Genomic DNA, 24,362 nt, shown 5'->3' on the forward strand with positions numbered 1-24,362 from the left:
TTTTCTTTTCTTTTTTTTTTTTTTTTAAACATTAATCTTTGGTTAAAAAATAGCTGCTTTAAAATAATTGTGGGTTAATGCATTAATAAAGCTTTAACGACAGCCTTAGTTATTACACATTCTTACACATACATGTATGTTGAACATCTGAGGTATTGATGAAGTAACAAAGGAAAAAAGCCAAAAGCACTTACTTCTCAGACATTCTTTGACAATTTTACAGCCCAAAATACAAAAAAGATCCAGGCGGAATAGGTAACAAAGGGTTGAAGAAATATTGTCTGAACTGTCAGATGCAAACTGGCTGTGTGACATAACTGAGCATCTCGCTCAATTGAATAAGAAGCTGTAGGGACGCAAACAAGTCCCACCCAAAACTTGACCAATATTGTTGTGAACTGAGACAACCCTTATTTTGTTATTTTTGAGTACAGTTACAGTTATGTGTTCATGCAGACACATAATAGCAATTTCATTACGAATTGAAAATGGTGGACCCTGATGTAAACAAGTCGAAAGTCTTTCTCTGGTCTGCATCCCCTTAACAATTGTGTGTATTGAGCTGTACTGTACTGTACCCATTCTGCAATCTGTTAATTAAAGTTAATTAAACTATCTTCCATTAGTTGGATGTATGGCCTCTGCAAGGTTGTGTGCAGCCATTTGTTTTTGTAACATCTGCTACATCTGTCCCACGTGTTCTTTGCTGCTCAGTTGTTAGTTCTGCCCCTCTTGACTGTGACAAAAAGGTTTTGAACAAACTTAATGTCATAGCTTGTATTTGATGATCTTCTTCTTTGTTATTTACTTGAATGGTTTGATCATTGATTAATGGAGTAATATGGGGTTCTGATAAACTAAAATAATTTGTTAAAATAACATAAGCTAACATATATTTTTACATCTATGCAAATGCATATGCAATATGTATAACTTGAATAAGTAATAAATACAGAAACAACATGTTTAACAATATGTAAATGAGTAGCTACATTTATTTTACATTACATTAACATTTATACGGTATTTGGCCCTTTGAGGGCAACCATAATGCTCATGTGGCCCTCTGTGAAAATGAGTTTGACACCCCTGCCCTAAATGCATTATATTGATGATCAAATACAGTTTGATAGCGATCGGCGCCAGATAAAAAATTTCAAATGGACGTGCTTCTAGAAGTTACTACTTATCATCTGATGTTGACCGGATGTGGGGGGGGTCGTTTATAATTCCGTGGCCAACGTTAGATGATTCATGTAGTGTGGGTGATATGATCATTAGAGCAGTTTGTATCGAACACAGTAAAAATAAACGCTGAAACTTACCCCAGTCTCCTCGGGCCGTTGGGCGATGAGCGTGGAGCAAAAAGATTCCTATTATGGGATGTTGAAATATGCGATCCATCTCCAGGTTGTATAATAGTATATACGTCCAAATCATGTTGTTTATCGAGTTATTGGTAACGGATCGCTATCCATTGTGTCGAGCTCGAGTCCCTGGACCTATAGCGAGTGGTCGGACCGAATTTGGATGAGCACCAGTTTCCGTTTCCGGTTTGGGCGATCGGCCACCAGATGGCGCTCTTGAACCGTTGGAGAGTTGAGAGGGGATCAACAGTAGATCTCAAGTCTCCGCGGGAGAAATATGATTGCGATCACAGATTTTTTAAATATTGATCTCAATGATGTGTTACGGCGTCATCCGCAGAATTGGCATGGCGGGGAATGACGTGTTAAGGCGTCCTTGGTGATTAAAGGGTTAATAGAATATTCTCGAATACACTAGACACGTTGTCATTTGTCGGCCTATTTATGAATCGTTTTCAAATAAATGCTAGATTATCGATAGTATATGTGTACTTATGCACGCTATAGAAGCAAGCTGAGAAATCGATTCTCTTATTTCCTCAACAGCACACACACACACACACACACACACACACACACATACGGGACACGCTGTTATCTCAGTGAAAACAGCTCTCATTATCCTAAAACTGGTAACATAGTGTTATGGTTTGTAACCGACCCCAATCGCACAACACAAGACAGGTATGAGAGTAAGCCAAACAGGGCAAATATTTATTATAGAACAAAAAGCGGCACAGTCCCTTTAAGGGAAAACACAAAAACACTAGAGTCAAGGAAATCTGGAAAATGCGGCACTGTGCCTTTAACACTTTCAGCGCCACGCCTGGTTTTCCGTTTTACCGCTTGAATGCCACCATCGGCGCCAATGTTAACGTTAATATCGCCTAATCTATGTTTTAAATTATGGCTATGTGTCTAATCTGCCCATCGCATTATCAAAGACTATTTTCCAGTCAGTGCTGTGAAGGCAGATTGTTTTTTTATCGCGTCGTGCCGTTTTAGAGCAGTTAGAAAAGCCCCCGTTTTGATATAAAAAACAGCTCATTCTGGAGCATTCTATGAAAATCGTCTTTTAGTGGAATATTCCACAACGTTGATATTCGTCGGCCTTTTTATGAATCGTTTTCAAATAAACGCTAGATGATCAATATTATACGTGCACGCACGCACATTACGGCCGCGCACTGATAATCGCTCCGTTGATTTCCTCACAGACTTTTACAGTGAAACCGAAAGAAGACATTTCACAAAACAGCTTATAACTTCATCAAACTTACTCTGATTATCCTACCACTGATAACATAGAGTCCTTACCTGACATCAGATGGTATCCAACTGGTATATTCCAATTCCTGATCACCATTCGAAAAAATCGATACGTGTATGGATCCAACGCGATACAGTAGAACTCCATGATCCGCGGGGCTCTGAGGCTCCAGAATGAACTCTAGTAACCCCGGCTGGATCAGTGAACTGGAAAATGTGGAGTACCGGATTTTTTTCCCCATTCATTTTCATTGAGTCCATTCCAAAATCACTTATGTCATCTGGGAGACGACAGGGGGGCGCTTTTTTCCACAGTGATCGCCGGCGCCCCTCGGCTATACTCGGGTAGGCTCGGGTGATGCAATAATTTTTCAGATCGCAAAAAAAAAATAATAATTCCGAGAAATCTCGTGAGTGGCATGCAACCACCTAAAAAAAAAACAGAGAAATCTTGTGAGTGGCACTCAAAGTGTTAAGAGGCGAACAGGCTAAGGGACTAAGGCTAAGGGCCAGGGCTAAGGACCAGGGCTAAGTGTCAGGGCCAGGAACAGGGGCACTGGAGAGGGGGACAGGGACAGAGGCCCGGAGAGGCGGGCTGGAGACAGGGACAGAGAACAGGGTTAAGGCCTTGGACAGGGCGAGGGCCAGAGCTGCTTACAGGGATGAGGACAGGGTTCCGACGGCGGAGGCCTGGCACGGGGACAGGGGCCCGACGGCGGAGGCCTGGCACGGGAACAGGGGCCCGATGGCGGAGGCCTGGCACGGGGACAGGGGCCCGACGGCGGGGGCCTGGCACGGGAACAGGGGCCCAACAGCGGGGCCTGGCACGGAGATCCTCCTCCTCCTCTTCGGATGCTGCAGACGGGCAGCGCAGAACAAAGGGGGTCCCAGGGGACCGGGATGGGCACACGCCGTCCTCCCGTGGAATACTAGGGAGCGACGACGAGCCTCACCCCCCAGGAACGAGGATCACGAAGAGACGCCTTCCTCCCGTGGAATCGGGAGCGATGACGAGCCGGCTTGACGTCTGGAGTGGGAACACTGGAAAACCTCCCGTAGAGAATTAGAGAGCGAAGACGGTGTCCCACTCCAGGCAAACGGCGACAGGTGGTGATGGCTGGCACGTCGTCTCACGCCGGAGACGCGGCAGGTGATGGTAACGTACAGGATGGTAACGTACAGAACTCCATGAACACAGAGTGTACACAGATACAGATACAGAACGAACACAGAGTCCAGAACACAGAATGACCCGACAAGGACTGGAGGGGAGTCTGCAACCTATGTACTCTCCCGAGGTGATTGCAAACTCCCAACAGGTGCGTGAAGGTAGAGGATCAAGGATGTCCAAGGGTGGGGGCTGGTGAAGAGTAGAGGAGAGTAAATCATCGCAAGGGTGGGGGCTGGTGAAGAGTAGAGGAGAGTAGACAGGGAAAACACAGGAAAAAGGTCCAGGGACAGGCGAATCCTCACACATAGACTCCTTACCTTAGATCAGATGTTCTCCAAAAAGATTATTTCAATTCCTGATCGCCATTCCAAATATCGATCGCGTTTATTGATTGATTATTGGCTGCTGTAAATATATATTCCAGGCTGCTTTCCATCTCGCGATCACTTCCCTCTTCATCAGACGGCTCGCCAGCATAGTGGAGCCAGTAGGCTCCCCCCCACACATCCACCAGTGTAATCGAATGGCCTGCAGTTACATAGGGATAGACGATAGGGGGCGGTATTTTCCCATCGGAGCTCCTAGAGGGGCTGCTGTACCAACGGGAGACTCGGTTGATGAAATATGAATTCAGATCGCTAATAAAAAGAATAAAAAGACAATTAGCGTCGTCGGCATTCAACGGTCGGCATGAAATAACGACATAACACGTCGCCGGCACTCAAAGTGTTAAAGAGCACCTACGGGAGGAGGTAAAATCTCTTAATAAAATCTTCAATCAATCAATCAATCAATCAGTAAAGATGTAGTATAACAAAGGCCCCAGGCAGCTTCCTTGTGGAACCCCACAGTTAATGGGGTTCCATTTTGAAAAGCTGCCATTAAAGAAGACTCTGTTGTCTCCCTGAGAGATAATGAATAAACCATGATAGCAGTGCTCGTAGAATGGCCTTCCCTGTATGCATGCTGAATTGTTTTTAGTAGATTGTTATTGAATAAGTAGTCCATGACCTGTTTGAATAAAAACAAATATATTATTTTGCTTAGCAACGGTAAAATACTGATCGGACGGCTATTTGGACAGTAAGGAAAAGGTACAGAGATATACAGTAAGGAAAGGGTACAGAGTACCAGGTAACATTGTTATAGATCAGTGGTTCTCAATAGGCAGGGAGAACCCAGGTGACATTGTTATAGATCAGTGGTTCTCAATAGGCAGGGAGAACCCAGGTTACAGATCAGTGGTTCTCAATAGGCAGGGAGAACCCAGGCGACATTGTTATAGATCCGTGGTTCTCAATAGGCAGGGAGAACCCAGGCGACATTGTTATAGATCAGTGGTTCTCAATAGGCAGGGAGAACCCAGGTTACATTGTTATAGATCAGTGGTTCTCAATAGGCAGGGAGAACCCAGGCGACATTGTTATAGATCAGTGGTTCTCTATAGGCAGGGAAAACCCAGGCGACATTGTTATAGATCCGTGGTTCTCAATAGGCAGGGAGAACCAGGTAACATTGTTATAGATCCGTGGTTCTCAATAGGCAGGGAGAACCCAGGTGACATTGTTATAGATCAGTGGTTCTCTGTAGGCAGGGAGAAGAATCAAGAGGTTTATTTGTCACATACATACATACAGTGAAATGCGGGTGGTCATACCAGATACCATTGCCATTGTTATAGATCAGTCGTTCTCTATAGGCAGGGAGAACCCAGGCAACATTGTTATAGATCCGTGGTTCTCAATAGGCAGGGAGAACCAGGTGACATTGTTATAGATCAGTATAGATATAGATTTCACTATTTGATTCATAGCAGATAATTAGAACTTGCTTATTGAAAAACAATGTTTAGATCACAAAGGGTCTTCTTCGGGTCCTTTACAGACCTGGAGAAGATGCTTTTGTGATCAGAAAGTGATAAGTTCCTAGTTGCAAGCTGATGTGTGTGGGATCCTCTTTTTGTGCTATATTACATTTACTAGAAGTAAGAATGTATTCAAGAATAACAATTTTCTCTGATTATATCTTTTCATCCCACTGCACTGTAAGTTACTGTAACTTCTGCTCACATGTGGGACCACGAGACCTTATGGAATGGAGGTCGGTCTGTAATGAGAATCAATTTGTGAATCCTTGACACGGATCAAGGTTCATTCATGCGTTGCCCTCGATCTCTGAAGTGAGAAGAGAAAAACGTTTCTCTTTGCTTTTCAACGTGGCAAGAGAGCTTGACGGATTAGGAAGGGTTTGGAATATGCCTTGCCTCATAATTATTTTCCATCTCAACTGTTGCATTTGGCGACTTCATTTGCATTCAGGGTTGGGGAGAGTTTACAAGTAAGGGCATTACAATGATCTAATTGGTAACTGTTAACTGTCCATTACAGTTATTGTAAAATTAAATAATCGGATCACTCATATTTGTGAAAAGAGAATGAACAATTATCAACCATGGGGCACTGTGCTTTTTCCACACTGGGGCCACATGTGGAATCAGCTGCCAGGATCCATCAGGGCCTCAGTCTCCCTTGCTGCCTTCAAAACCAGCCTTAAGACTTTTATTTTACTCTGCCTTTCACTAGGGCCTGTTCTGCTGCTCCTATGTTTTTACTTTTAACCTTGTATTTTCTCTTTTGCTGTGAAGCTCCTTGAGATCTCGTTTGAGTTTAAAGTGTGAATAGTGTGAATTCTATATAGATGAAATGAAATGTATTAGTATTATTATTAATTACTCTGAGATTTGATTTAACGGTAAAGGCATTTAAAAGGCTAAGATTATAGACATGTCTTTGAAGAAACCTCACTTTGCTCACTGACATTGGAATCTCTCTCTCCTGGTTTCTTCCCAGACGATGAAGGTAGAGTCCGGGGTTCAGCCGAGTCCGTCCCACGGCCCAGAGCTGCAGTTTCTCCGCTCACGGGTTCGAGAGCTGGAGAGGGAGAAGGCTGAGATGGCGGCTGAAAACCAACGGCTGAAAAACATGCTAGTCAACGGTGAGGAGGGGAACGATATGAGAATGTGAATTAATTAATAAAAAAAATAATTGGTGAATTGGAGATAAATGTATTGAGCCTGAACAATAATGGCCCATCAAATAATCATTTGATATTAAAATGCTATTGGTGTTTGCAGTATATTAATGATATTCTCATCACGTCTTGCCAACCAGTGCCATAGATAGACCACCGCAACACTTCCGGTATTATGGGAGAGCTGAGTCTCCTGAACATGGAGAGACCCCCCAGTCGATCGGCACTTTCTCTGCCGAGCTACAGTCGCTTTTCAGCACCTACTCCCCACCGGCACATGCGCAAATTGTCCAGAGAGACATACAACCACTTACGTCAAAGCTCTAATCAACATTCATTCATTTTATCCCCCTGCGCTCTCCCATGAGCTCCATGTAACGCGGAAATGCAGTGGTCTATACCTAACCTTACTGTCCACGGTTTTCATTTAAATGTTTTTATTTGTCAGACCAGACTAGAGACATGGAAAACACAACCCTGGCAAGTTTTTACTTCACTTTAAGTGGCGAAAAAGTATTTTTTATATGATGCAACTGATAAGAATCAGAATCACTATCACTTTATTCACCAATGTAGGGAAACACCAGCATTTAACTTGGTTTTCTGCGCTAGAACAGAACATAGAACAGAACAATCCATGTTCTAATAGGATAACACACACAGCACTCCGACAGACATTAGACTCTACAACAAACGTTACATTTTTTTTTGACAATATATTTATTGGACAAACGTTACATTTACAACAACATATAAGCTACTGTATGTACACCCAAACATTTGTATTGCACTTAAATAAATTAATGAATAAAAATTGCACTTAAAAATGTAAGTGGAGCTCATTGGACCTGGGCTCACACTGCGTCCTGCACAGGTGACCGTGCTGTACACGCTAACATCAACCATGTTGATGCAATATGTTGTCCAGGCCTAAATGTTATCGTGTTCTACAAGTTCTACTGAGTGAAGAACAGAGGGAAGACGTTGGGAAAAGACAGAATCCATATGAATCCACACAGTGATCCTTCCAGACTCTGCTATTGAACCAGAATCGACTGCGTTGAGCTCAGAGCTCAATCTGTTGCTGCTGCCATCAATTCTGCAACCACTCATCTCATCTCCTCCCAGACACTTGGATAAAGGCGTCCTGACAGAGGACCGCTTGCCCGCCGCCCACAGTCACCTGCAGAGGACGAGCGGGGGGGCGGGGAGTTGCTACGGGGTTAAGCCGTTATCTGTGGAGGATCACTCCACTTGACTGTGTGCGCTGACAGGTGGATTTCTGGGTTAAAAGACTGTTTGGACGTCTTCTCTTGTGAAGAAAACGCCACGACCATCGTGAGAGAAACTCCAATCCTTATTTTTCTTCATCCCTTCCTCCGGTTTCGACATTTAGCGGTTTTAGCGATATCTCAATACTAACTGATGTAAGTTAACCTCTCGAGATGGTGACCGGCCCACTCTCCGTTCTCTGTACAGAAAATCAACTTCAATTAACAACAGCAAAGCTGAGGCTGAATATCGGCACACTTCCTGTGAGGAAGATGAAAGGGTTTTAACTGTCGACTGTTTCAGTGGAATTGCGTTGCCAGGGAACAACTTTTAAACTGCTTGTAGGACGATGTTGAATGTGTATCCACAACATTCACAGTGTCCGATGCCGTTTTGAGTGATGGTTTGTGTGGAACTACCTGCTTCACCATGGTCAAATGTAGTGATCAGTGATATATGAGTGACCACTTTGCCATGATAAGATGTTTGAAATGAATGAATAATTCTACCACATTTCCTACAAAACCTCCAGTTTCTCCTAGGAATAGGACAAATTAAACATTTGAATAACAAAAAAGTACAAACACATAAACTCTTCAAATATTGCGATAAATTTTTCATATTGTCATGTTATTTGTATTGCAATATATTGAATTTCAATATATTTCTTTGTATTGTGGTTTATTGAACTTCAATATATCTTTTTGTATTGTGATATATTGAATTTCACAAAATAATATTGTGATATATTGAATTTCTGTATAGTGATTAGTGGTGGGACTCGATTAAAAATGTTATCGAATTAATTCGAGACTTTATAGTTAATTAATCTAAATTAATCGCATTTTAAACGCATATCAATATTTGATGCTAAAAGCAAACATTTTCTATTCAAATGGATTTTGGTATACGAGTGAATCAATGAATATACATTATACATACGTTTAACTCTTTGACTGCCACACATATCGCTTATCTTTACCGCTAGATGGCCGGCTTTGATAGTCGTTTCCGTGGTGTTTCACTATGTTTGCGAAGCTGTGTGTGGGTTCTGTATTATAGCTGTGGGAACAATGGTGTGGCGCATTTGACAGACACTAGTTGTAGTGTACCATGGAAAAAATAGTTTGTTTCTACACACTGTAGTTTGTAGTTTATTACACGCTAAACATCGCGCATTTCCAAGATAACCCAGTCTTTTTTCATAGAACGCGAGATAAAACGTGTTATGTGCAATAAGCCTGAATCGTTCTGGTTGATTCCCTGAACCCCAGAATACTCCCAAATCAAAGCTATATAACATGTATATATGTACCTTCATCAAGGGGGGGGGGGGGGGGGGGGGGGGTCGGTTTAACTCAAAACTGTGATCGTGTTTGCCGAGCATGTTTTACGTCCGGTGAAACACAGAACTGTGATTGTTAGAAAAACACGTTTCAGATTCGGTAAAATAGACATATAATGTACCTCACCTTAGTCAGAAGGTATTCCAAAAAGAATAATTCCAAGTGAGCCCATCGCCATCGCGATTACCAGTGTATATGTCTATACACGTTTCGATGGTCAAATACGCTTAGGCAACGGAATTTCGAGGCGATCAATGTGAATTTCCGGTCAAGCAGGAAGAGGGGGCCACTACCAAGAAAAAAAAAGTGAGGCCGTGTATCAAGACCAAGCCATTCCAGTTCAGACACAGATGATACTGCCAGTGGATCATGGCGCCGCAACGAACGGCTGCCTCTCTGATCGCTCCGTCGAGACTGTGCTTTCTTTTGTTAATTTTTATAGTATTAAGAGTTTTATTTGCACCTACTGTTGGTGCATTATACGTGTATGACCGTCAGTCAATCATTGACATTGGATTAAAGAAAATGTACCGATTGGATTACTCTCTGGATCGGATTGCTGAACAACAACAATGGCCAGCGGAGATCCTTTGTTGTGGCCGTGGCCAAAGCCAGGAGACGCCAGGACGACGAGGGAAGAGAGCCGGAGTCCGGAACAGACTGAGGTCCAAACGACACAGAACCACATTGCCCAGCATATTGTTGGCCAATGTGCAATCGATAGGAAATAAACTGGACGACATCAGAGCACGGATCCAATTCCAGAGGGACATTCGGGATTGTAACGTCCTCTGTTTCACAGAAACTTGGCTGAGTCCAGATGTCCCGAATCACGCAATAGAACCGGCAGACCACTTCTTCGTCCTGCGCAAGGACCGGACGGCAGAAGAGTCACTAAAGAAGAAAGGATGCGGCATTGCCTTCATGATAAACAAGGAGTGGTGCGATTTAGGCAACGCAAAGGAATTGTCTAACCACTGCTCCCCAGACCTGGAGTTTATCACGATAAAATGTCGACCCTTCTTCCTCCCAAGAGAGTTAACGTCCATCATCCTCATCGGAGTGTACATTCCACCACACGCGAACACTGGGGTCGCACTTTCAAAACTTCACGACGAGGTAAACAAACAACAGATAGCTAGCGTTGACGCTGCCATTTTGGTTCTGGGTGATTTCAACAGCGTGCGTCTTAAAAAGGTGTTGCCGAATTTCTATCAGCATGTGACCTGTCCCACCAGAGGCGAGAACATATTAGACCATGTATACTCGCAATTTAAGAATGGGTATAAGTCACAGGCTCTTAGTCCATTCGGTAAGTCCGATCACGCCGCAATATTCCTTTTGCCAAAGTATAAACAAAGTCTCAAGCGAACGCCGGTGGTCTCGCGAGAGGTTAAGCGTTGGGCCGTGACGTCAGAGGAGTCACTCCAAGCTGCACTTGAATGCACAGACTGGAGTGTATTCCGTGATAACACAGCCAATATTAACGAATACACTGAAACGGTGCTTGACTATGTCTGTACTCTGGTAGAAGAAACAATCCCCTCCACCACAATTAAAATCTACCCAAATCAAAAGCCCTGGGTAGACAAATCCATCCGTGAGGAAAGTGCGCACATCAGCATACAACACCGGGCTGGAGACAGGCAACATGGAAGAACACAAGATGGCAAGATACAACGTCAGGAGAGCAGTAAAAGAGGCTAAACGACGTTACAGGGATAAAGTTGAACTTCAGTTCGAACAGGCTGACTCTAGAGGCATGTGGCAGGGCCTCAGAACAATGACAGATTACAAAGGCACCTCCCTCAAACTGAACAATGACATCTCCTTAGCAAATGATCTCAATTCCTTCTATGCGAGGTTTGAGGCTGTGAATAAAAACACCAGCCTACAAACCACGGCAATGGGGGGGGGGGGGTCTGCTGATGGAGACTCAGTGTTCAGGGTAACAGAGCATGAGGTGAGACGGATCTTTAAAAAAGTGAATATCAGAAAGGCAGCAGGACCGGACGGCATCCCCGGCCGCGTCCTAAAAGTCTGTGCCGACCAACTGGCCCCGGTATTCACTGACATCTTCAACCTGTCCTTGGAACAGGCTGTCATCCCCACCTGTCTGAAGAAGTCCACCATCATCCCTGTACCCAAAAAATCTACGCCCGCTTGCCTCAACGACTACCGCCCTGTAGCCCTCACCTCCATAGCCATGAAGTGCTTTGAGAAGCTAGTGAAGGGCTACATCTGTTCCTCCCTCCCCATCAACCTGGACCCTCTGCAATTTGCATATCGCCCCAACAGGTCCACGGAGGACGCCATAGCCCATGTGCTGCACACAGCAGCATCACACCTGGACAAGAGGCAGGGGAACTATGTGAGAATGCTGTTCATCGACTACAGCTCAGCATTCAACACCATAGTCCCCTCCAAACTCATAGCCAAGCTCAGGGACCTGGGCTTGAACTATGACCTCTGCCAGTGGGTCTTGGACTTCCTGACGGGCAGACCCCAGGTGGTAAGAGCAGGCAACTGCACCTCCTCATCCATCACGCTCAACATAGGGGCCCCCCAGGGCTGTGTTCTGAGCCCCCTCCTCTACTCCCTGTACACACATGACTGCGTAGCACAGCGGAACAACAACACCATCATCAGATTTGCTGATGACACAGTAGTTGTTACAAAGGGTCAGATTAAACCGAATATATATATTTATTGCTTAATATCCCTGTATAATATTTGTATATCGTTTGATATCCCTTGTATATTCTTTGTATATATACACGGAATATCCCTTTACCTAGGTACAAACCAGACCATAATATTCGTTCTCCTATTGGACAGCGACCCCTAGGCGCCAACGACCATACCCCCAATGGCGAGTTCAAAGCCACCGCCAAGGCTTGTCTCAACATGTCCAGGTTTGCGCAGTAATACGAGACAGAACTGAGGTTGGCACTAGATAATTCACCTTACGTATAAATACGGCGCAGATGGAAAGCAGCAGCAGTTCGTTCAGTTCGTTCAGTTCGTTCAGTTCATTCAGTTCATCATTCATTCAAAGTAACGTAGTCTTATCCAAAACGTTAAAGCCTTCACCACGAGTCAACGACCAAGTGAAGTGAGCAACTTTGCGTCTAAATAGAGCACTTATAACATGTGCGAATAAGATAGTAAAAGTGTCAGAGTTTAGTGAAATAACGTCAAGTTCAACATAGTTAATGTGAAGTATAGTGCACAGGAGAATCTACACCGGCGAATGCAGAGCCTTTTCCGGCTGGATTATATTGCTTGGTACTGTGGCTGCTGGAGCAGAGAACCGTCTACCCCACTGCTGTGTGGGATCTACCCGTGAGGAGCATCACTCGAGCCCGTCTCTAGGAAGAGGCTGGCTGGCTTTCATCCATGCTGTCGCGCATACTGGATTATAGCTGCTGCTTTTGTCTGCCGATCAAGGGAGTAATGTACCGCCTCCCGTAGCTGGAGCTTATTTATTCCTCGTTGACCCAGACTTTGCATTCGAACATTCCTCTCCCCTGCTGGCTTACAACCGGAGGGAACCCCCTTAGTATCTCCAGCTGACTACGAGTGTGCCTTATGTAATTCTTATGCTACAGGTGGTGTCAGTTATACCCATCTTATGATGCTCATGGACTGACGCTCTTGACCTACTTAAGTGTTCTTCGCCATATAAGCGCAATTCATAATTCTCAATATTGTAACCTATTGTTGCTGCTCTAGTAATAAATACTTCTAAATATAACTTTCTTTGTTAAGCCGTATTCTTGTGTGGGTGTTCACCAGATATACCGTGTACTGTATGGCCAGTAATTAAAGTACATAACTAAGTAGTGGTTTAATAATACCATACTCTCAATACAGTCAGGGAATTGTACCCCTCAGTTACAGTAGTGGTGGGCCTGATCTCTGCCAACGACGAAAGGGCCTACCTGGAAGAGGTAGAGAACCTGTCACAGTGGTGTCAGGAGAACTGCCTCTCCCTGAACGTCAGCAAAACAAAAGAGATGATTGTGGACTTCAGGAGGTCGAGGGTCAAGGACTACAGCCCCCTCAGCATCGACGGGGCACCGGTTGAGAGAGTGAACAGTTTCAAGTACCTCAGAGCCCACATATCCGAGGATTTGACATGGACCACACACATTGACAGTGTTGTGAAGAAGGCACGACAACGCCTCTACTTCCTCAGGCGCCTAAGGAAGTTCCAAGTCAGTCAGAAGATCCTTAGGAACTTCTACTCATGTACAATAGAGAGCATCCTGACTGGCAACATCACCTCCTGGTTTGGGAATAGCACTGCACAAGACCGTAGCAGACTACAAAGAGTGACACGTTCAGCCGAACGCACAATTGGAGGGGGGCTTCCCACCCTCCAGAACATTTACAACAAGCGGTGCAAGGGGAAGGCTAAGAGAATTATTAAGGACTCGAGCCACCCGAACAACTGCCTCTTTGAACTGCTGCGGTCAGGCAAGCGATACCGGAGTCTTAAGGCGAGCACAGAAAGACTCAGAAGAAGCTTCTATCCCCAGGCCATCAGGCTGCTAAACGAACAATAAACACTATGCAACAACCATCAAATGCACACAGCACACACACCCACACGCACACACTCACTTAAACAAACAACACACTGCAGCACCCACTCTCCACACTTTAGATCACACAAACACACTTTATATTTATTGATAAAGGATTTGCACTACAACTCGTACACCTACTGTAAATTGTACCTAAATTGCACCTCATCCTATTTCTGCCTTGCACTATATAGTATTGTATATCAGTACACTACACAGTATTGTATATTATATGGTAACTCAGTTACGTCTACTCTGCATCGAACATTGTACATATGTCTATACTGAACACTGTGACCTCATTTTTTTACTTCTAATTTACATGCTATACTATGTTATTTTATTTCATACTTATCTTGTCTTGCACAGTCTCTGGAGCGTAACAGTAAGAAGCATTTTGTATAAAAGTATTCTGTACTTCTGTATGACAACTATTAAAGAAACTTGAAACTTGAACCTGGTGATAGTCGATCGGCATTGCAATTCAAACATATACAAACAAGCCAGGGACGGCTAGAATGATCCGGATGATGATTAAGTTAAGTGCCCTCAAAGAGCACCTATGGGAGGCTGCAATTCAAAACTGGCCCTGTAAATGTCCAACACCCCCCACCCACTCACCCACCCAACCCCCCCCCCCCCCCCCCCCCCCCCCTAATGTACAGTTTCCTCCCCCTCGAATGTAGTATATAGTTTCTGTTAGGATCTCTGTTAAACAGTACTGTATTTGTATATATGTTGTATGTCATAAATGTAACAGTACTGTATATCTGTATGTCATGTATGTCATAAATGTCATGATGTATATCTGTATGTTGTGTATGTCATGAATGTCATTATGAATTGAAAATGGGGAACCCTGATGTAAACTAGACAAAAGTCTTTCTCTGGTCTGCATCCCCTTAACAATTTTGTGCATTGAGCCGTACTGTATTGTACCCATTCTGCAATCTGTTAATAAAATGTTCAATCAATCAATCAAACAGACTGAATAGGTGCAGATAGGAAGTGTCTCATCATCATCCAAAGTGAATTGCTCGTTTCAGCTATCGATATGGTGCATTATATTATATCCAACTAATTCATATTTTTTTCCAATATTTCCCAGAGATCCCTGGGCTGCTGTCCACCATGTGGCAGTCGTTGGGCCAGACCAACCACGACCCCGTGTCCCATCAGAGCATCTCCGCAGTTACCGGCGGCTATGGCCCGTACAGCCATCACCATCCGGGGTCGATCCACTCCGCTCAGGACGGAGGCTTCAGTCCGCCTGGGTCTCTGCACCACCCGCCCATGTCCAACCACTCTGAGATGGACGAGGAGGACCTGAGCGGAGACCTGTCCCACTACGGAGCCCCAGTCAGCGGCAGTGAGGACGACGTGAACGGAGGAGACCTGGGAATCGGGAGCGACCTGGGAGAGGAGGTGCCACTGTGCAGCCAGCCAGACATGCCGGAGATGAGGACGACCTGCTCAGAGGCGCAGTGTGTCCACGGAGAGGCCAACTCTCACGTAAGAGACGTCTTGTTTTGTCTGTTTGTTTCATAGGTGATGAAGGATTTAGTCCAAGTCTCACGTAAGAGACGACTTGTTTTGTCTGTTTGTTTCATAGGTGATGAACGATTTAGGTTTTATTGATGTTATTGGTGTTTTTGAGATGTGTACAATTATGCATTTGTGTCCAATCTCACAATCAATCTCACTTTCTACCTTTTTCTCCCATCCCCCCAATTTAGTCATTATACCAATTCCCCTCCTGGTTGTTGCGCTGCCCTACTGTCAGTCTGGGGAGGGTGTAGACTACCACATGCTGCCCTACTGTCAGTCTGGGGAGGGTGTAGACTACCACATTCTGCCCTACTGTCAGTCTGGGGAGGGTGTAGACTATCACATGCTGCCCTACTGTCAGTCTGGGGAGGGTGTAGACTACCACATGCTGCCCTACTGTCAGTCTGGGGAGGGTGTAGACTATCACATGCTGCCCTACTGTCAGTCTGGGGAGGGTGTAGACTATCATATGCTGCCCTACGATACATTCAGAGGTTCACACTATCTCCCCCAGATCCCCTCCCTGCTGAACAATCACCCCGACCGACCAGTAGGAGTCACTATAGTAACGACCAGGACTTGTACCCCACCGGCTTCCCGCCCACAAACACTGACATTGTGTTCGTAGGGATGACTGACCAAAGCAGAGGTACCGCTGACACTGGGATTTGAACCCCTGGTCTGAGGTGTTAGGAGAGTGCTTAGTCCTCTACACACCACCCAGCCACACCCTCTTTTCTCTTTCAACCTGTTTAGTAATGTAATAAATAATCACCTTTTTAACGTGATCAATGTGTGTGTTTGTGTGTGTGTGGGACAGATTACAGTCACTAATATTTGCACTGAAATTACGGTAATCTTGTTCAATAAATCGTGTTGATGTCCCTCCCTCCCTCCCTACCTCCCTCCTTCCCTACCTCCATACCTCCCTCCTTCCCTACCCCCCCTCCCTACCTCCTTCCCTATCTTCCTCCTTCCCTACCTACCTCCCTATGTCTCTCCCTACCTCCCTCCCTTCCTCCCTATGTCTCTCCCTCCCTCCCTCCATACCTCCCTCCCCTCATCCCTCCCTACCTCCTCCCCGCCCTCCCTCCCTATATCCCTCCTTCCCCCCCTCCCTCTCTATCTCCCTCCTTCCCTACCTCCCTCCCTCCTCCCTTCCTACCTCCTTCCCCCCCTCCCTCCCTACCTCCTTTCCTATCTCCCGCCTTCCCTACCTCCCTCCTCCCTCCCTCCCTCCCCCGGTGCAGGTCAGCCATGTGGAGGTGTACCCAGGCTCCGGGGTGCCACTGTGCAGCCAGCCAGACATGCCGGAGATGAGGACGGCCTGCTCGGAGGCGCAGTGTGTCCACGGAGACGCCAACTCTCACGTAAGAGACGTCTTGTTTTGTCTGTTTGTTTCATAGGTGATGAAGGATTTAGTCCAAGTCTCACGTAAGAGACGACTTGTTTTGTCTGTTTGTTTCATAGGTGATGAAGGATTTAGTCCAAGTCTCACGTAAGAGACGACTTGTTTTGTCTGTTTGTTTCATAGGTGATGAAGGATTTAGGTTTTATTGATGTTATTGGTGTTTTTGAAATGTGTAAAATGATACATTTGTGTCTCACAATCAATCTCACTTTCTACCTTTTTCTCCCATCCCCCCAATTGAGTCGTTATGCCAATTCCCCTCCTGGTTGTTGCGCTGCCCTACTGTCGGTCTGGGGAGGGTGTAGACTACCACATGCTGCCCTACTGTCGGTCTGGGGAGGGTGTAGACTACCACATGCTGCCCTACTGTTGGGCTGGGGAGGGTGTAGACTACCACATGCTGCCCTACTGTCAGTCTGGGGAGGGTGTCGACTACCACATGCTGCCCTACTGTCGGTCTGGGGAGGGTGTAGACTACCACATGCTGCCCTACTGTCGGTCTGGGGAGGGGGTAGACTACCAGATGCTGCCCTACTGTCGGTCTGGGGAGGATGTAGACTACCACATGCTGCCCTACTGTCAGTCTGGGGAGGGTGTAGACTACCACATGCTGACGGCTGCTCTACTGTCAGTCTGGGGAGGGTGTCGACTAGGCTTGGGCGGTATGACGGTATTAAGGTATACCGGGGTATTAAGATACCGACGGTATTGAAATCAATACCGTCCGTCACCGTCAAAATCACAGATGCGCTTCAGTTTCTATAACAGTGAAACAGAGTTTTGAGTGTAGTGCACACACGGAGTGTAGTGCACACATGCGCCAGCAGAGGGCGAGACTGCTCTAGTGGAGCGAGTGGGTCACAACGGTGTTCACGTTTTACAGTAATGTTGCGACAGTGCTGTGAAAATACCGTAAAGCGTTGTGACGAGAGTTGGTGTGTGTTGTTGTCGAGTGGTGCACTGGTGGAGCAAGCAAATAATCTGTCTCTTATTATATGTGAACTAAAGAGTACAAGGTTTACACAACAGCCCCCACCCTCCTTTTTATTGTATTTGTACCGTCCTGTACTATCCGCTGTCAGCTGTTTATCTCTCTCTGTGAGCTACTGAGCTTGAATAACTAGCGTTAGCTCACGCTAACTAGCGTTAGCTCTGCGGCTAATCTTAGATTACCCTGAACTAAATCAATGACTAGGTTATAAAGCATTCGAGTAGTTTTCACTGCACATAGAAGTAGCCAAACAACGGGAGCATTTCGGGAGCATGCCAAAACCCAGGCAATTTCTAGCCCTTAAGGAATCAAATAGTCTGCCATGGCTAGATGCTAACGCTAAAACGGTGCAGGCTTCTACCAGTGCGGGACTACCATTCTGAGAGCTGACGATGATTTGTTTACTTGGTAACACGGGTTCGGGTTGGGTTGCCCCCCCCCCCCGCTGATGAATACCGTGCACCGCGGTATTAGGCAATCAAGGTATAACGGTATGAAAAAAGTCATACCGCCCAAGCCTAGTGTCGACTACCACATGCTGCCCTACTGTCAGTCTGGGGAGGGTGTAGACTACCACATGCTGCCCTACTGTCAATCTGGGGAGGGTGTAGACTACCACATGCTGCCCTACTGTAACGTGATCAATGTGTGTTTGTCTGTGTGTGTGGGACAGATTACACTTATATTTGCACTGAAATGACTGTAATCTTGTGTTGATGTCATCTCCTACCCAGTGGCGTTGCCCTGTCAGATCCTATAATGTTTTTCTCCTAGCCCCGGAGCATTAACACATTCCCTGCCACGGTTATATCCATCAATGTAGCCTCACTGCCACCACTCTAAGCCTATGGAGATGTTCACCTTCTTTGCAGGGCTATAACTTTTTAAATTGTATTGCTAAATTGACATTACTATGGCCCATTCAACATCTATCATTTTATCTATCGTTCAGGATGTAGGAACGTTATACTTTTTCATTCATAGATTCTTAAATACCTTCTAGAATATAACTATGTTTTTATCGTTTTCTGCAGTAATTCATAGAACGTGAGTTATAGGCATAAACGCATTTTTAAAGGGGAACTATTTTACTATTTCTTTCACTATTTGGGCACTTTTACACAATTCCTGTGAGTCTATGGAACACCTCTGTAATATATATATTTTTTTTATTCATTGTTTTGTATTTCTAATCAAGTCCTCAAAAACAGCATTTTTCTACCTCAAGATCTCGAGCCGTTTTGAGCCTGGGCTGCAGGTGCAGGTGCAGGTGCCACTGTGTGCAGCTCATCTTGTATCTCAACATTAACATGCAGCGGTGTCTTTGTGACATCACATATCAGCACATTTTCAGATGACTCAGTTCAGTGAGGGTGAATATTGTGAGAGGATAATTGGAAGAATGCACCAATATGAGAATTTTGAGACATAGATCATATTAATATAAGTTCACATAGCTAGGAAACAATGCTAAACACTCAAAAAGGCCATTTATAAGATAGTTCCCCTTTAAGATGGCAGCATCCTGAATGTTGTGCTGAATGTTTGTTAGTGTTTGGTATTTTTTGTTGGTTTTTTGTACTTTTAAACATCCATTTTTAGTAAGTAGTAGTTTACATTTGATCCTATAATTCTTTCATTCACCGATTTGTAGACTTTTCTTTTTAGTGTCCTGAAAGCCGCCTTATAAATAAAATGCATTATTATTATTATTATCATCCAGGAGGGAAAAGACACTTTGGATAGTAGGGACTGCATCTCTGCCTGTCCTGACCAGGAAACACTTTGCAACTGTGATCTCCTCTGGCAGTAGTTGGATATTGTAATGTGTGGCGAGGGGTTGCAGCAATTCCACTGAGAGAAACTGGTCTGAGGCTGGATAACATGCCTGTATGCCTCTCATAAGTGTTTCTCCAACTCATGAGAACCTGCTCTCAAGCTCTTGCAGCATTCTGTCGAGGACTGGATAGAACAGTCTCTGTCTCAGCTGATCTCCTGAGCTGAGGTCTGAGCTTGTGCCACAAGATGACTCAACTACATACTCGTCCATCCTTTTCTGCTTCCTCCTTTGGCTGGTAGTATGTTCCTCAATCCCAAGGCCATTACATATGGCCTTTGTCCTGTCATACATGTCCACTGCCATCTCTGAGGTGCGATAACCTTTGAGTGTGTCCTGCACTGTGCTTTTAAATAGTACAGATAGGTATTGAAGATGTGCACTTTAACGCAGCAGCACCTGGAGCCATCCATACCCATGTCCAGTGTCCACTGACAAAGACATGCTCATGATACTGTGATAAACTGGTTCATTTCCTCGGATAGTCCGGTTGGTTTGGGGTGGCGTGAAAGCTCATTCATCTTGCAAGTGAACCCTGCTGCGGTTCATTTGAGATGTGAATGCAAAGCAGACCAAAGGCAGGAAAATACCCAAAAGTCTAATATTTTTTTTATGAGAAGACTGAGACATATGTATATAATGAAACACACAATACAGTTTTTTTTCCGATTGCTTAAGCACGATTTTGAAAACACACAATTAGCACAACCACACACACAATTATCAGAACACCTCAGATCCTTTGCTAAATTAAACACTCTTGTCAAAACTATACACTAATTTATAAAAACTACATTTTGTTACCTTATGAAACACACGTTTCATATGATTTAATTCTGTTTGAACCAGTTACACACTGCTGTGCTTAACCTAAAACACATTTAGCTATTCTACTTCTCAGTGATTAGAGTACTGTAAGTGAAGTACACAGATAATGTACAAATATACAATAAATTCACCAAACACTACACAAGACCAATGCTGTAGACTGATGAAAATATAATTTATTTATCTCCATATACCCAAATCAATGATGCAGACTGATGAAAAAAAAACATTTTCTCTACATATACCCAAATCAATGATGCAGACTGATGAAAATATAAATCTTCTCTCCATATAACCAAATCAGTCAACATTTCAACATGGAGAATCACAACAAAACATGTCCCAGTTTTCATGCTACTACAGTGTGCATAACACTGTAAGTTCAGCAAATATCAGACAAACATAAAATACTGTATCCAGTACAGGTTAAAATTACAGTAAAACAAAAACAAAAATAGAAAACATTTAAATAGAGTAGAGAAAATACTAGACATTATCTCTTTGCCTAGCTGGATCTGGCAAGAAATTTTTTTGTTGTGATTCTCCATCTTGACATGTTGACTGATTTGGTGAACTCACCTGCTGCATTTTTATAGTGCTTTTAAACCTCATTGGTGTATTTACAATTAAGCAATGGTGTGTTTGTGCATCTGATGTCTGTGTTTAACCAATTGGCTCATATGTGTGGTAATTTGACATTCTTTGTCTAATGTAATGCAAGTGTGTTTAGTGTTTTGCAAATCACTGTGTGTATTGTTTTGCAAAAAGTGTGAGGCTGACATTTGGGGTGCAAATCTGGGCCTATGTTTTGCTCCTTGAGTGTAAGGTTTTGATAATTGTGTAATACTTTTGATTTGAGTGTTTATGCAATCGAAGAAAACCGTAAAGACTAGAGATGAACTGTTTATTTCTTTTGTACATAGGCTGTGCATATGTTTGTTTGTTTATTTATTTGCTTATGTGTATGATTCTTAACACAATGGGGACGAACAACAGAGATCTCTGTGTTTCGATTCCACCCGTTGTGGACAGAAGCACGGATAAATCCGTGGCAAGTTGTTATTGCTTTTATTCCATATTAACACTTTGATTGCCATGGTTAAATTCATAATTTACCATCCCTAGCCACCTCTATTTGTCTATGGAGAAGTTCCCCTTCTTTGCAGGGCTATAACTTTTTAAATTGTATTGCTAAATTGACATTATTATGGCCCATTCAATGTCCTATATCTATTGTTCAGGGTGTAGCAACGTTATACTTTTTCATTCACATATTCATACTAAAATATGGTCTAAAGTATAAGTATGTTTTTATCGTTTTCTGCAGATTTCTCCAGAACTTGATTTATAGCCCTAAATGCATTATATTGATGATCAAATACAGTTTGGTAGTTATCTGTGCGAGATAAAAAAAAATTCAACTGGATGTGCTTCTAGGAGTTACTACGTATGATCTGATGTTGACCGGATGGGCGGGGGGTCGTTTATAATTCCGTGGGCAACGTTATATCATTCATCTAGTGTGGGTGATATGATCATTAGAGCAGTTCGTATCGAAGACATTAAAAAATAACGCTGGGACTCACCGTGGCTTCCTCGCGCCATTGGGGGATGAGCGTGGAGCAGAGATATTGCTATTATTGGATGTAGAAATACCCGATCCATTTCCAGGTTGTATAATAGTATATACGTCCAAATCATGTTGTTTATCGAGTTATTTGCACCGATCGGTGTTCACTGTGTCAAGATGGAGTCCCTCTAACGATAGCGAGTGCCCGGACGAAATATGGGTGAGCACCACTTCATCCACAGATCACTTCCTGTTGGGCGATCTGCCGATCGGCCACCAGATGGCGCTCTTGAACCGTTAGACAGTTGAGTGGAGCTCAGCAGTATATCTCAGGTCCCCGGGGGAAAAATATGATTTCGATCACAGATTTTTGAAATATTGATATCAAAGACGTGTTACGGCGTCTTCGGCAGAATGAGCATGGCGGGGAATGACGAGTTTCGGCGTCTCTGGCGATTAAAGTGTTAATAACCTATTCAAGGTCGCCGAGCTGCACTGCAGATTTACCCTACTCTATGAATTCGAGAAGGTGCAATACCGGCCAGATCCTCTTAGGGGCGCTATCGCGATAATGCAGTGTGCCCTGTGGCTGAATGGATCAGTCTTTTTTTTTAACTTTCAATCGAGATTTCAGTTAGCAGGATTCTAGATGTGCAGCATGTAGCTTGGATTACATTTTGCATCGCAGATTTCACCATGCAATAAGGGGATTTATCATCAGCCAATGGACATATCGATCTACCAGATGGCGATCGATAACGGGGAAATGCTCGGGGGGATCCCACCGGACCACGGTAAGATAAAGTAAAGTACATCCCGATCGGGCCTTGTTTTGATAGCCATCCAGGCGTTCGGCCTATGAGGCTAATGAGGCTAACGCGGTTATTGGTAATCAATAATCAGAAACGACGTCCCCTGCCCCCCCCCCCCCTTTCATGCATACATTCGTGAGGATCGTGCCGATCATATGCAGTTTGAGTTTTAACTGGAGCGTATCTGTTACAAAGGGTCAGATTAAACCGAATATATATATTTATTGCCTGAGATCCCATGTATAATATTTGTATATCGTTTGATATCCCCTGTATATTCCTTGTACAATATATACGGAATATCCCTTTACCTGGTAGCAGGACAGACCATAATATTCGTTCTCCTATTGGAAGCGACCCCTAGGCGCCAGCGCCATACCCCCCTCGAGCTGACTTGAAAGCTACCGCCAGGACTTGCCCAAACATGCCCGCTTTCGCCCAAGGCTACGAGACAGTGAGCAGGCTGGCACCATCGTTTACCCCCCGCACATATAAATATAGCGCGGCGAATACAGAACCCCCTCTTGCAGTTCCCTTTCAGTTCGCCTTCAGTTCAGTCTGGTTCAGTTATCCAAGCAACGTCTCACCCACTACGCAACGTGGGCAGAGCAGGGCTCGCATTGCCCAAGATAGTCTCGTGTTATCCTAATACGTCTGTTTGTCGTATCGTTCTCTATTTATTAGTAAACCTTCATTACGAGTCAAAGACCACGTGGAGTGAGTAATTGTGCGTCTACATAGAGCACTTATTGCCCGTGCTAATAGTATAGTAACGTCAAGTTTAACCGTGCATTACCGCACCGGAGGATCTACACCGGAGCAGCAGCACCACGGGGGATTTACACCCCGCCCGCAGTGCCACTTTTCCGGCAAGGATTATTATTCTTCATTCTTCACCAAGCTGCTGGAACAGAGAACCGCCTACCCCACTGCTGTGGGATCCACGTGCCCGTGGAGACCATCACTCAAGCCCGTTTCTGACGTACCAGAGACTCCACAGCTCTCACCTACACGGCGCGCATCCTGGGACCAGGCTGCCTCTCCCCGCTGCTCCAGGGATGACATCGCCCCCGTGAACCATTGACTTGCCTAGAGCTTTGCCTCCCTCTGCTGGCTTACAACCGGTAGTACCCCCTATCCCAGAATAACCATAGAGATAATCCTTAATATGCACTATTGACTCGCCTATGCACATTCTATTTGCCTTATAAGCGCAACTAAGTCATGTAATATAATCCTTTATGTAATAAATATTGTAAACGAGTATTTTGCGTGGAAAACCGTGTTATTGTTGGAGTGTTCTAATCTAACATACTTA

General features: G+C 44.4%; 1 protein-coding gene across 1 annotated transcript in view; it reads left to right on the top strand.

Moving 5' to 3' along the window:
* LOC311234644 (uncharacterized protein) overlaps positions 1-24,362 on the top strand; it is a gene marked incomplete at its 3' end in the record, with an annotated part of 92,219 nt that overhangs the window by 42,190 nt on the left and 25,667 nt on the right. Inside the window, exons 2-4 of the mRNA XM_084321891.1 lie at positions 6,657-6,801; positions 15,156-15,559; positions 16,846-16,965. Coding sequence (XP_084178017.1) covers positions 6,657-6,801; positions 15,156-15,559; positions 16,846-16,965 — 669 coding nt within the window. The remainder of the gene's footprint in view (positions 1-6,656; positions 6,802-15,155; positions 15,560-16,845; positions 16,966-24,362) is intronic.

Source organism: Notolepis coatsorum (genome assembly GCF_963971535.1).
Source record: "Notolepis coatsorum genome assembly, chromosome: 9".
NCBI classification, from domain to species: Eukaryota; Metazoa; Chordata; class Actinopteri; order Aulopiformes; family Paralepididae; genus Notolepis; species Notolepis coatsorum.